This window comes from Rhinolophus hipposideros (assembly GCF_964194185.1).
Source record: "Rhinolophus hipposideros genome assembly, chromosome: X".
Lineage (NCBI taxonomy): Eukaryota > Metazoa > Chordata > Mammalia > Chiroptera > Rhinolophidae > Rhinolophus > Rhinolophus hipposideros.
In genome coordinates, this window is record NC_138046.1 from 117,582,816 (window position 1) to 117,596,736 (window position 13,921).

General features: G+C 44.0%; 1 protein-coding gene across 3 annotated transcripts in view; it reads left to right on the plus strand.

Annotated features, from left to right (window-relative positions):
• Positions 1–895: 895 nt before the first annotated feature.
• Positions 896–13,921, plus strand: part of CLTRN (collectrin, amino acid transport regulator) — a 28,588-nt gene continuing 15,562 nt past the window's right edge. The window contains exons 1-3 of one of the 3 annotated variants that reach the window (XM_081042791.1): positions 896–1,042; positions 1,358–1,416; positions 5,714–5,799. In XM_081042791.1, coding sequence (XP_080898917.1) covers positions 985–1,042; positions 1,358–1,416; positions 5,714–5,799 — 203 coding nt within the window. In that variant the 5' untranslated portion in view covers positions 896–984. The remainder of the gene's footprint in view (positions 1,043–1,357; positions 1,417–5,713; positions 5,800–13,921) is intronic. The other 2 variants (XM_081042792.1, XM_081042793.1) reach the window with 2 other exon arrangements.

A 13,921-nucleotide genomic window follows, 5' to 3' on the forward strand; every position in this document is an offset into this window, starting at 1 on the left:
TTCTTCCGTGTGGTGGAGAAAGGGTTCAAGTGCCACCTAGTCCACTCCCCCCAGAGTCACCCATGCCTGAAACACCGATCCTTGATTTCCTCATATGGAAGATCACTACAACAGCAGCAACCGTGAGGCGCTGTTTTGAGGATCAGAGGCGTACGTACCCCGCAAACCTAGTGCATGGTCGGTAGCTCTTCATGACTGTTCTAGAGCTGCACTGACCCGTGTGCTCACCAGCCACATGCGGCTGCTGAAACGAATCACAAATTCAGTTCTGCGGCAGCACGAGCCCCATTCCACGTGCTCACCAGCCACCTGCGTCTACGGGCCTCCATCTTGTCTAGTGCAGCCACAGAGCATTTCCATCAGCACGGAATGGCCCACTGGCCAGCACTGCTCTGTATCTCACTTTGATTTTACACAACTGCCACGCCTTGGGGCTGACCGACATCTTTCCCTCTGAATTGGAAGCTCTCCTCGGATGTTTGCCTGCCTGTGGAAGTGAGTCAGGTTAGGCCCCTCTTGGAAGGCCTTTGTTCACCAGAGACAGAAAGCACTGATATCTGTTTGCCAAATTAACACAGCTTATCTGGGAGCCAGCTATCTTAGGCCTGAAAAGATGGGAAGCTCATGCCCAGGAAAGCCTTCAGAGGGGCCTCAATGCTCTCCACCCTGCACTTCACCAGACAACAAAAGGGGCTGGGGGGATTTGGACTTGAAGTCAGCAGAGGAAACATTCTTTCAAGGTAGAGTTTGGAATGGGCAACTAATCTGTTTTCCAAAGGGATTTTTGTAAATAACTGATAGGAGATGGGCTGCTTCCATCCAAGTATTAACCCAAGTGATGGGGGTTAATCATTAAACCCTCTAGCTGGTGGCTGGCTTGTTTCTCTGATATTCTAATCCGGGTCACAGAATGGCTAAGGCAGCTTTAAGTGGAGGGTGGATTATTGTTCCCTTCGTTTGCCTTGTGTTTTCCACTCTGAAAGAATGTTGTGGCTACTCTTTTTTCTGGTGACTACTATACATGCTGAACTCTGTCAACCAGGTACGTAGCCTTGAAACTTAAAAATAGAGTGACAGTTTTCTAAATGTTTGACAAGTCTTTTACTGAAAGACCTCTTTGTTTTTCTAAATCTGCAGATGTGTTGTAGCTTGAAAGTTGAGCCTGTGACTGTTTTATGAGTTTGAGAGAAAAACTTAAACCATCTAAGATGATTGCAGTTACACTTCTAGGATATTTAGGGGCAGTTTAATTGCCCTTCTGTTGATTTGATTTGATTTGATTTGCATTAAATATTAGAATTTATCAAGCTCTGTTTTGGCAGATTTATCATATACAGCTCTTTTTTCTTTCTGGCAGATGCAGAAAATGCTTTTAAAGTGAGACTTAGTATCAGAACAGCTCTGGGAGATAAAGCAGTAAGTGGAGAACCTGCATGTTCATTTTAAATTTTGTTTGCTAATAACACTGTGCTTTCTCAAATATTGAGCCTCTCTGCATGGTTATCTTAAACTTGTATGGATTACTTCTAAAGACCTGAAGTCTGATATTTTCTTAAAGTAGAAAAGAAATTATAGTAATAGAAATTGTTAATAAAATGATTTTGCCTAAAATATTTAATCTGCAATGTATGCTTGAAAATACATGAAATTTTGTATTACACAAAACAGTTTTGCAAACTTGAACATTTAAACTCAGCAGAGTGTAGTACAGCGGCCTGAGTCAGTCTCTCACGTCTGGGTTGGGCTCTGTGCCTCACTCTTGTAGTTGTTTGAATTTTGTTAGCCTCAGTTTTCTAATCATTGAAAAGAGGTCGTGTTCCACTTTTAATAGCAAAAATTTTTCAAATGCTAATGAGAAGTTTCTTTAATTCTTCTTAATATCTAACAACATGAAATATGTGCTTATGAAATGGAAATTTAAAAAGCACTCATGGAGCTCGTGTAGCTATAGGAACAGTAAAGACTGTTGAATTAATAAGATGGTACAGTGTAATTCTAGTTTCAGTTTTCCAGTGTGGTGTGTGAAAATTTCCCCCAAGAGAAGGTGATATTAAGATGCCTCAGGCTAGAAACAGTAAAAGAGTGGTAACAAAACTTAGAGGTATTCTGCTTTCAGGCGCATCTACCAACGTATGATTTTATTCATTCAATGGGTAATAATTGTATGACAGTCAACATTTATTGAGAACCTAGTTTACTTTTTAGCTGGGCCCCTTCTAAGCACTTTTCTCACATCAGTTCACTTAGCCCTCACGACCATCCTTTAAAGAAGGTAATACAGGTATTCCCATTCTCCTTGAATGGATGAGAGGTGCAAAGAAGTTAAATAAACTGCTCTAGATCTCAGGTCATCAGGTGGCAGAGGTAAGATTTGAACCTGGGCAGTCTGGCTACAGAATCCACTCTCTACTAGTGTATAGTGTTGCTTATCCCAGGGTCCTCTGAGGGTGGGCACGTGCTGGATGCTGGGGATGCAGTGCAGCTAAAACCAGACTTGTCCGTGCCCTCATGGAGCTTATAGTAGTGGGAGAATCGATTGTCCATTAAATTTTCACTGAACCAAGTGCAAATGTGCAATCTGGACAAGTATTACACGAAGGAAAATACAAGTGGTCTTTGGCCTTGTCAGGGGCCCCAGTACCTGGCATTTGCTGTGAAGTCTAAAGCAGAAGTGAACCAAGGGATAAGAGAAAAAAGGGCAGGGAGAACGGTGTGTGGAAAGGCTTATTACACGAAGAAATTTGGTGAGAGTGAGGGATGGAAGGAAGACTCAGGTGCCTATACGTGGGGAAGTGAGGATCAGCATGGCACGTGATGAGCTTAGAGAGGAAGAAGGGGTCAGGCTAAAGAATATGTGGACTGTATTAGGGAGTTTTGATATTATCTTTAAAGCAAGTGGGGGTTTTATGGAAGAGATGTCATGATAAAATTAGTGTTTGGAAGGCGGATTAGAGGGGACTAGAGTAGAAAGGAGGAACCAGTTAGGAGGTGATTGAAGTAGTGTAGGTGAGAGGTGATGTCCATTTGAAATACTGTGTGTTGGTGGAGAGAGAGTAGTGAAGGGAATCGAGAGCCACAGGGGCGGTATGACAAGGAAGGGAGAAGAAGGGGCCAAGGATGAAGCTTTTGTTTCTAGTTATGCAACTGGATGGGTGATGGCCCATTTATGACTCAGGCAACCAGGTGCAGACAAGAACAAGCTTTAATTTTGGACTTGTGTTTGAACTATTATTGACAAGTAGGCAAGGTCAGAGCTGGCTTGAGATGTACGTACCTGAGTCATTGGCACTAAGGTGACAGTGGAAGGCTGGGGTAGATGACAGTGCTGAGGGAGACAGTTCAGAGTGCCGAGAGGAGAGGGTGTAGCAGAGAGCTTTGAGGTTCTCTCACACCTGAAGCTGTTGTAGAAGAGGGTCAACCTGTTAAGGGGGGCAGGGGCAGGGGGCAAACCAGGAAAATCTTATATCAAAATGGGGAAGAGAGTGTGGCAAGACGAAGGGAGTATTCAAGAGCATCAGATGCTGTTGAGAGGCCACACAAGATGAGACTGGGAAATGCTCATTGTGTTAAGCAATGCGGAGGTCAGTGGTAACGGAAGCTGATCACAGAGCAGGTTAAGAAGGGCAGTGAACATAGAATGACAGAAGTATGGCATTTTGAGAATTTTGGCTGTGAAGGGCAGGAAAGACAAAGCAGGAGGTGGAAGGAGGAGGACTGAGTAAAGTGATTTGGTTTTGCTGCTGTTTTATTGGGAAAGATGAGTGTGCTTGAAAGTCAATGGACATGCTCGAGTCAGCATTGAACACACAGAAGTGGGGGAACTGATACTGTTTAGATCCTAAGAAGGGCAGAAGGGAAGTGTTCCTACCAGAGTTGGGTGGAACAGCCATCGACAGGAGGAGAAATAGCATGTCTGGCCCTGCAGGGGAGGATGTGTGTCTATGGAGGCAGTTTTGTGTTCGATGATAGGAGGTTGGGGGAGAAATGGATGACTTGGGATGTAACCATAAAGTATGAAACAAGAGCATCTCGTGACGGTAAGGTATGAAGGAAAGCACTGAAATTTGGGGGGCCTGACGGGGACCTGACATAGTCATTGTGAACCACGAGAGAGAGGAAACTGATGGAGAAACCTAAGGGATTCCCAGGCAATTTGGGAGCAGGTCATCATGAATTTGGAGTTAAACCAACACCCCGTTTTGTGACTTTCTCCAGTTTTACTTGATTGGTCACCTAAAATGTGGGGTCAGCCACATAGGTTTGCTAGGGCTGCTGTGACAAAGTACCACAGACTGGGTGGCTTAGACAACAGCAATTTATCTTCTCTCAGTTCTGGAGGCTAGAAATCCAAGAAAAGGTGTCACCAGCATTGGTTGCTTCTGAGTTCCGTGAGGGAAGGGTTGGTTCCAGGCCTTTCTCCTTGGCTTATACGTGGTTGTCTTCTCCCTGTATCTTCACATGAGTTTCCTCAGTGTGTGTCTATATCCAAATTTCCTTCCTTTTTTGTTTTCTTTTAAGATTTTATTGGGGAAGGGGAACAGGACTTTATTGGGGAACAGTGTGTACTTCCAGGCCTTTTTTCCAAGTCAAGTTGTTGTCCTTTCAACCTTAGTTGTGGAGGGCGCAGTTCAGCTCCAGGTCCAGCTGCTGCTGCTAGTTGCAGGGGGCACAGCCCACCATCCCCTGCGGGAGTCGAGGAATTGAACCAGCAACCTTGTGGTTGAGAGGACGCACTCCAACCAACTGAGCCATTCGGGAGCTCAGTGGCAGCTCAGCTCAAGGTGCCGTGTTCAATCTTAGTTGCAGGGGGCAGAGCCCACATCCCTTGCGGGACTCGAGGAGTTGAACCGGCAACCTTGTGGTTGAGAGCCCGCTGGCCCATGTGGGAATCCAACCGGCAGCCTTTAGAGTTAGGAGCACAGAGCTCCAACCGCCTGAGCCACCGGGCCGGCCCCTTTTCTTTTTTTTTTAACTTTTATTTATTTAGTGTGTTTCTCCAAGTGAAGTAGTTGTTTCAATCTAGTTGTGGAGGGCGCAGCTCATGGTGGCCTATGTGAGGATCGAACTGGTAACCTTATTGTTAAGAGGACTGCGCTCTAACCAACTGAGCTAACCGGCTGCCCCAAATTTCCTTTCCTTTCAAGGACACTAGTCATGTTGCATCAGGGCCCACCCAATTGACCTCATTTTAACCTAATCACCTCTGTAACGACACTATTTCCAAATATGATTACATTCTGAGGTACTGGGGTTAGGACTTCAATATATAAATTACTTTTGTGGGGGTGCGGAGGGAGAGGAAGGAGTGACACAATTTCAGCCCATAACATGCACATACACCCAAGTTTCCAGCTAAGAAAATAAAATGAAAAATTGTAATGATGTTAAAGGGAGGGAGAAAGGGAGGAAGGGAACTGACTGTATATGTCCAGGATGAGATGTCCAAATACCCAATTTGTTGACTGGCTACTGATACTGCAGGTTCTGAAGAAGGTAATGTGATGGGAAACACACCACATTTGGAATGACAGAATGTCCAAGAAACTCTCTCCTGGACAATATGGTGACATGATGTATCGTAGTGTCCAGTGTTTAGTGTATGACCAAGATGAGGGGTGGGCACCAACACCACTGTGGGCACAATCAGAACCCAATGAACCATGTTTTACCTCATGCCTCTTCACTTACATTTTCTGTTTTACTTCTCTCTCAGTACGTCTGGGATACAAATGAAGAGTATCTCTTCAAAGCGATGGTGGCTTTCTCCATGAGAAAAGTTCCCAACAGAGAAACGACAGAGTAAGTAAACGTCAGCATTCTTTCCACAACTATGTATGATAACTTTTTTCAGTAAAAATTAGATAATAGCATTATTTAAAAATTGAAAACAAAAAATATAAGGAAAAAAGCCACTGATCATCTCATAATGCTAATCCCTCAACTAGTCTCTTTTTAATCTTTGGGTCCTTGTTCATCACATTTTACAGTGGCTTTGTTCATGGTGCTTTTGCTTCCTCTAAGTGCCTAAATTTCACCTTGTGAATGGCTATGTTAAATCAGATGTTTCCATTCTTAGGAAAAGTTCATTTCAACATTTGAGATTGATGTTGAAGAATTTGCTTCTGAAAAAAAATGTTTTGGAAGTTGGGACATTGCGTAGGAGGAGTCTGGGAATATCGGACCTGGTTTATCTGCAAAAATGTTTTTCTTGGAATTGGGTGCACAAGACATGTAGAGGGATTTGTTGCCAATACCACTTGAAAAAAATCAAAAAGCGCAAAATTATATCAAGGGTCACAAAACTTTTTCCTGTATGTCTCACACGGTATGATTCCCAGCAGTAGTGCTGCCAGGGGCCGAGTGATGAAGCTGCCTAATGAATCGGGACGTGTTCAAAATGCAATCCCCTTGCTGGACCTACGTCCACATGCACGGCCAGTACACAAAAGGGCTTTCCCTATGGGAAAGGGCGCCACAAAATGTGAGCTGGGGCTGAAGACACTTTGAGAGAGGCGGCCAGACCGAGGGTGGCGGTGGATGGAAGATACCAGCAGCTTGGCAGCTGGGTCAGGTTTGAAATGTTCTGCCTTGCACAGGGCTTTTGGTGCCAGTGTGAGGCAGAGTGGATTCTGGAGAGTGAGAAACATCCCTCTCCAGGACGATTTCAGGGATTCAAATCGTGAACCCTTGCTCTTTGTTTATTTTTTCTGCCCCGTTATGGCTTAGTCTATGAATATTACAGAAAACTGGAGATACTGAGATGCACTGGATTGAAAATGTAAAGAGTAACTCACTAAAGATAGTCAAGTTATAAACAGGGTAATGAACTCTCGTTGTCATCCCACCTTTTGCCCTGTCCTTGCTACAGTATCTCTCATTATCAAGCGTGATCACCTCCAGTGACACAGAGCTCAGTGTCTCCTGAGGGTGTCCCTGCAGATTTGCAGACCTACGCTTGGTAATTCCTTGATCCAGAATAACCCTGACTAACTGTGCAAGAGGAAGCCCTTTCTAAACAGTGGCTGCATCCAGGCAGGATGCATTGGAGAGCTGACCTGGTGCAGTCACCGGTCAGCCAGCAGACAGTGAAAGAGAAGGCTGGAGGGTCAGAGAGGCAGAGGGGGTAGGCCTACAGAGAGGTTGCGGCGTTTCCACTCCCTCCCCACAGGAAGAGATAGGACCAGGTTCCAGTGTGTACATAGCATGCAGCCAGGCGGGGTGCTGCCAGCTGGGCCCATGCTGATGAGCTGGTGCCTCTGCCACACCAGTGATTGTGGGTTTTGAGTGACAGCCTTGCTTGTTTCCCTGCCTGCCGCAAGTCAGGCAGAAAACGGCTCAGAGAGTGCAGTTGTCTGTGAGGAGAGACTGGTGTCTTATCTCCTGGTCAGATGCTTCCCGACTAGCAGACTTCTCAGGACTAGGTCAGGCTCCACCTGAGTAGCAAGCACCTGTAGTTCTAGACACTACGGCGCTGTCCCCAGTCGCTGAGGTGCCTGGGAATGGAAACTGGGCCCTGCCTGTAAGCAGGCTTGAGCCTCTGTGAATGGGGTGAGGGTGGTTTTGCCAGCAGTCTGCACTTGAGTGTGTTGCTGGGGTCAAAGTGGAGGTCTGCTGAGGGCAACTGGGTGGGGTCACTGCCTATTGGGTGGAGAACCACAGGCAGGGCAAAGACATGGCTGGCGAGTCAGGCTGGAAGTACAGCGTTGGTGGCTGAGCAGAGGGTGAGATGCAACAGGGTGGCCAGAGTGCCTCAGCCATGTCAGGGGAGGGTGCAGTGCCCAGGGCCCCAGACCGCTCCCCAAAGGCCCCACAAGTGCACTCTTCATGGAGAACATGAGGACTCCCACCAAGACAGAAGGCCATAACAGTGAGAGGGACCCCAAAGAGCCCTGGCTAAGGACAAAGATCTTTACCTTTCTCTTCTCTGATTCCTGCCCTGTGCCATCTATCTCCCTTTTCGATCCTTAAACGAGCAAGAATGTGTGTGTGTGGGGGGAGGGGCGACCTGCAGGAGGAAGTGGAGCTCTGAGTAAAAGAATGGCGCATGACCCTCAGGCCAGCACTGCTGGAAGGAGAGAAGCTGTATGTTGTGGGCAGGAAGACAGTTTAGGTCTGGGTTTTGATTAGACTGCCCTGAACTTTTTAATGGCCAGAAGTGACAGGAAAGCTATACCGACTGCCCCAAATGCCATAAAGGGGTGGGGAAGCAAAAGCTGACAGAGCCCCCAAAGGCAGTGGTGTGAGAAGCAGGAGCCCCTGTCCTTATTGTGACCTACTGAGGCCAGCCTGGTGACCCGTTTTGCTGGGTGGGATCCATAGAAATAAGTAACTGTTATTGGAAGCCTCCTGTGTGCTGGGCCCTGAAATTAATGTGATGGAGGAGACCAAATCCAGCTTGATCCTGTTTTTATACAGCTAACAAGCAAAGGATGATTTTTACATTTTTAAATGGTATGAAAATGAAGAACATTTGTAGCACCTGAAAATGATGTGAAATTCAAATTTCTGTGTTCCACATAGTGTCAGGAACACAGCCATGGTCACTTGGGTACCTGTTGTCTATGGCTGCTCTCCTGTTACAATGGAAGACTGGAAATACAGAGGGTGCCAAAAAACTGTATACACATTTTACGCAAGGAAAATACAATTAAAATTGTAATACTCAATATATACCGATAACAAAAGATGACTACAAGTCACATCTGACTTCTGCAATTACAAGAGGTGCTCAAAGTGGTTACCACCAGCGTCTAGACACTTCTGATCATGGTGAACTACTGCTTGAGCAACGTTGACCAACGTGTCCACTTGTATACATTTTTGTGGCACCCCCGGTGTCATGCATTGTGTCATGTGGGTTCTCAGCTCCCGCTCCCCACATAAGAACGCAGGACATGGTGAGGCCAAAAAGGAACAACCACGGAGCCATAGATAGGGCTGCCTAATCTATGGGGAGTCATACCACTATATTCTCGCTGGAGGCTGGGTTGGAGACATAGGAAGCAGGAGCCATACGATCCGCAACCTGCCATCTGCTTTTCTGCCAACCAACCAACCCCTTGCTAACTGCAATCTACCATCCACTTCTCTGCCAACCAACCAACAACCAACCCCCTAGCATAGCCACGGCAGTTATATTAGTGCCCAATGGCTCACTGGTTACAGCTGACGGCCAACTAGCCACAGCTGATGGCCATCCAATCACAGTTGATGGCCATCTACTACCTGAGCCAGCACCTTTCCACGTGAGGCCGAGAGCTTGGAAACTGCTCTCTGGGGCTGTGTCCCCACACCCGGTATGCATTTGGCCCTTTACAGAAAAGCTTGCTGACCCCCACAGAAGACCATGGTCTCTGATCCCAAAGGAAGTCAGTCTAGCAAGAGAGACCTCTTGAAAATAATTCGGGGCGGCCGGTTAGCTCAGTTGGTTAGAGCGCGATGTTTGTAACACCAGGGTTGCTGGTTCGATCACCGCATGTGCCAGTGTGAGCTGCACCCTCCACAACTAGATTGAAGACAACTACTTGAGTTGGAGCTGATGGGTCCTGGAAAAACACACTTAAAATAAAGAAAAGTTTAAAAGAAAAGGAAAATAATTCAATGACAATTATAATGTGTTTCTGAAATTTTAAAAGATGTGATGTGGTTTATTACTTTTAGTCCGTAGAGTGAATCTGTCTTAATCTTTCATTTTGAACAGCCAGCGATCTTACAATCAGATCAAATTAAATAACATGGACTACTTTGAAGCATACTGGGAAGAACCCTGAGTGTTGCAAATTATTAATCTGTGTGGAACTCCCACCGTGCTATTCTCTAGCTATAGCTGTAAAAATCAGGAAGGGGTATTTAATTTGCAGGATGCCGTGCAAAATGAAAATTCAGGGCCTTTTGTTAAAAAATGGGTAACAATTTCAAGATGGCAACAACAGAGCATTAAACTAAGGGTAGGACCCTGGAAAGGGCAGGGGTCTGTGTGTCTACACAGGTCCCATGCCCAAGAAGCTGGCCCTGGTAAGAATTATAGGAAGATAGATTAAATGTGATGGAAACAAGGCAATTCCATAGAAGTATTATTTACAAATTTTGATAGGAAATGTTTTCTTATTATTTTTTCTTTCTTTCTTGCTTGCTTGCTTGCTTGCTTTCTTTCTTTCTTTCTTTCTTTCTTTCTTTCTTTCTTTCTTTCTTTCTTTCTTTCTTTCTTTCTTTCTTTCTTTCATCTTTCAGCAGAAAGGAAGGTAGATGAAAACATTTACTTGATAGAAAGCTCTAGTTAAATTAGGTCAGGTTACTTGAGATTTTCATGCAACTTTGATTGAAGATGGCAATCAGATGTTTTCAAGTGTTTACAGTAAGATTTAGGCCAGATTTATTAAAGCAGTTTCACAGGGATTTAAAAAATCGAAATATAGTTGATGTATAACATTATATAAGTTGAAGGTATACAGCATGTTGATTTGATACATTTATGCATTGTAATGATTGCCACTGTGGCATTAGCTAGCACCCTCACGATGTCACATAATTAGCATTTTTTTTATGGTGGGAATACTTAAGTCCTAGTCTGTTAGCATGTTTGATGTTTACAATTCAGTGTCATTGTCCAAATTCATTATACTGTGCATTAGATCTTTAGGACTTATTTATCTACTAATTGCAAGTCACAAGGATATCACAGTGTTGAAAGTAGTTTCTAAGGAGGCTGTCATCTACTTTTAAAGTGTACACTCTTTCCCAAGTTTACTCAAATCATGTTGTGGGGACAAAGCCCCAAAAAACAGTTTCCAGGCTCTCGGCCTCACAATAGAAAGGTGCTGGCTCGGGTAGTAAATGGCCATCAACTGTGATCAGATGGCCATCAGCTGTGGCTAGTTGGCCGTCAGCTGTAACCCGTAAGCCACTGACCACTAATATAACAGCTGTGGCTATGCTAGCAGAGAAGGAATGGGGGCTAGCAAGAAGATGGTGGCTGGCAAGCGCGGACTGCTGTTAGGACGGCGGGTTGCAGGTTATGTAAATCCTGCTTCCTTTGTCTCCAGCCCAGCCACCAGCGAGAATATATTGGTTTGACTATGGCTCCGTGGGTGTTCCTTTTTGGCCTCACCATATCCTGCGTTCTAATGTGGGGAGCGGGAGCGGAGACCCTGCCTGACACCCTGCACGACACATGGCACAGCGAGCAGGGTCCCCTGCACGACAAATGGCACAGCGAGCAGGGTCCCCTGCACGACACATGTGTTTTTAGAATAATCTATCATTTTTAGCAAGAGAGGTAGGTTGAATTCTAATTCAGGCGTAGTATTCTCTGAGTTAAATGTGTAGGACCTGGAATGGATTTCTTCCTCTGCCTGGTTATGCAAAGGTAAGTCCTGTGATCTAAAAAGGAACAATATGCTGTTGTATCCATGGTAAGGGGATTAATAGTCTCGTGCTTATACGATTGTAGCCTGGCTCCTATTTTAGTCCTTTTGATTTCCTGAAGCAAGAGCCCGATTCTTCCCACCGTTTGGATACATTTAGCCCTGTCTAGTGCCATTGATGAGAAATGGCAGTGAAGTTAGTTCTTAGAGAGTCACCTTCAGATCAGGGCTCCCCACACTTGAGGAAAGGGAGTGAACACTTTTACCTTTTTAGTGATTTGCTGAGATAAGCCATTTGGTTTCCCATAAGTAGTATTACTTTGTAAAAGTGTTGGACAAAAATGATTACTGAAGTGAATTCAAAGAATTCCATTAGACCCATCTGTATGTACACTCTTGAAAAATGGCTTGTTCCAGTTCTTAGCTGTGACAAAGAGTGCTGCGAATATCCTCACTGACTGTGTGTGTGTGTGTGTGTGTGTGTGTGTGTGTAAGAGAGTTGCTGGTAATTGCACTCTGTTCTGGGAAGTACTTCAAATGCCCCTCCAAAATGCAATGGTGAGACCCACAGACAGCACAGCACTTCCTGGGATCTCCATCTCTTTACCAGCATTTGAGACTCATTTTTGCCCGAAGAGCTTAAATAAGTAACTCATTTAAACACAAGTTTACATTGTCTGATTATTACTAACGGCAAAACCAGGAATAATTCCCTTGCCAGCATTCTACAAAATTAGGGGAAATGTTTTTGCCAACCACGCACTACTTCATTTTGTTCATCTCTGTATCTTTGATGTGTTTTAAAACCACATACATATTTTGGGAAACCAAGCTTGACTGTTTCTGCCAGTAGAGGTCACTGTCCCTCAGCGGTTGTCCACTAGTGTGATTGTCTTTTTTCATTTACAGTTGACATTTCAATACTACTTTATATTAGTTTCAGGTGTACAGCATAGTGATTAGACATTTATATAATTCATGCAGTGATCCCCCTGGCTAGTCTAGTACCCACCTGGCATGATACATAGTTATTTCCATATTATTGACTATATTCTCTATGCTGTACTTTACATCCCCAGTGACTATTCTGTAACTGCCAATTTGTACTTCTTGATCCCTTCACCTTTTTCACCCTGCCTCCCAACCCTCCCATCTGGCAACTAGCAGTTTGTTCTCTGTATCCATGAGTCTATTTTTGTTTTGTTTGTTCTTTAGATTCCACATATAAATGAGATCATACGATACTTGTCTTTCTCTGTCTGACGTATTTCACTTAGCATAATATCCTTTACTTCCATCCATGTTGTTGCAAATGGTTGGATTTTATTTTTTTATGGCTGAGTAATATTCTATTGTACATATGTACTATCTCTTTTGTATCCAGCCATCTATTGATGGGAATTTTGGGTTGTTTCCATATCTCGGCTGTTGTAAATAATGCTGCAGTGAACATAGCGGTGCAGATATCTTTTCAAATTCGTGTCTTGGATTTCTTTGGATAAATACCCAGGAGTGGAATTGCTGGGTCTTAAGGTACTTCCATTTTTAATTTTTTGAGGAACCTCTATACTGTTTTCCATAGTCACTGCACCAATCTGCAATCCCACCAACAGTGCATGAGAGGGTTCCCTTTTCTCCACATCCTCACCAACACTTGTTGTTTGTTGATTTCTTGATGATAGCCATTCTGACAGGTGTGAGGTGATGTCTCGTTGTGGTTTTAATTTGCATTTCTCTGATGGTTAGCGGTGTCAAGCATCTTTTATGTATCTATTGGCCATCAATATGTCCTCTTCGGAGAAATATCTGTACAAGCTTTCTGCCCATTTAAAAAATTGGATTGTTTGTATTTTGCTGTTGTTGAATTGTATGAGTTCTTCATACATTTTGGATACTAACCCCTTATCAGATGTATCGTTGGCAAATATCTTCTCCCATTCAGTAGGCTGTCTTTTTTCATTTTGTTGATGGTTTCCTGTGCTGTGCAAAAACTTTTTCGTTTGATGTAGTCCCATTTGTTTATTTTTTATTTTTTTCCCTTGCCTAAGGAGATATATGAGAAAAAATATTGGTAAGACATTGAAGAAGGAAATTGAAGAAGATACAAATAAATGGAAGCATATACCATGCTCATAGGTAGGAGGAATTAACATCGTTAAAATGTCCATACTACCCAAAGCAATCTATAGGTTCAGTGCAATCCCTATCAAACTACCTCTGGCCCTTTTCACAGAACTAGAAAAAAGAATCCTAAAATTTATATTGAACAACTAGTACGATTTTCCTGTTTGTCTGTCTCACACACACACTCCATACCTCCGTGAAATATTTGGCAATGATTGGACGTATTTTTTATTTTCACAATGTGGGTATGCTGCTGGCACCTACAGGTTAGAGACCAAGGATTCTGCTAAAACCCTAAATGCAGAGGACAGAACCCAGCAAACAACAAAGAATTATCTGGCCCCAAATGTTAAGAGTGCCAAGGTGGAGAAGCCACAGTGTTTGGATGAAATCCTAATACATGAATTTTTGAAAGAAAGACTGACAATGTCCGT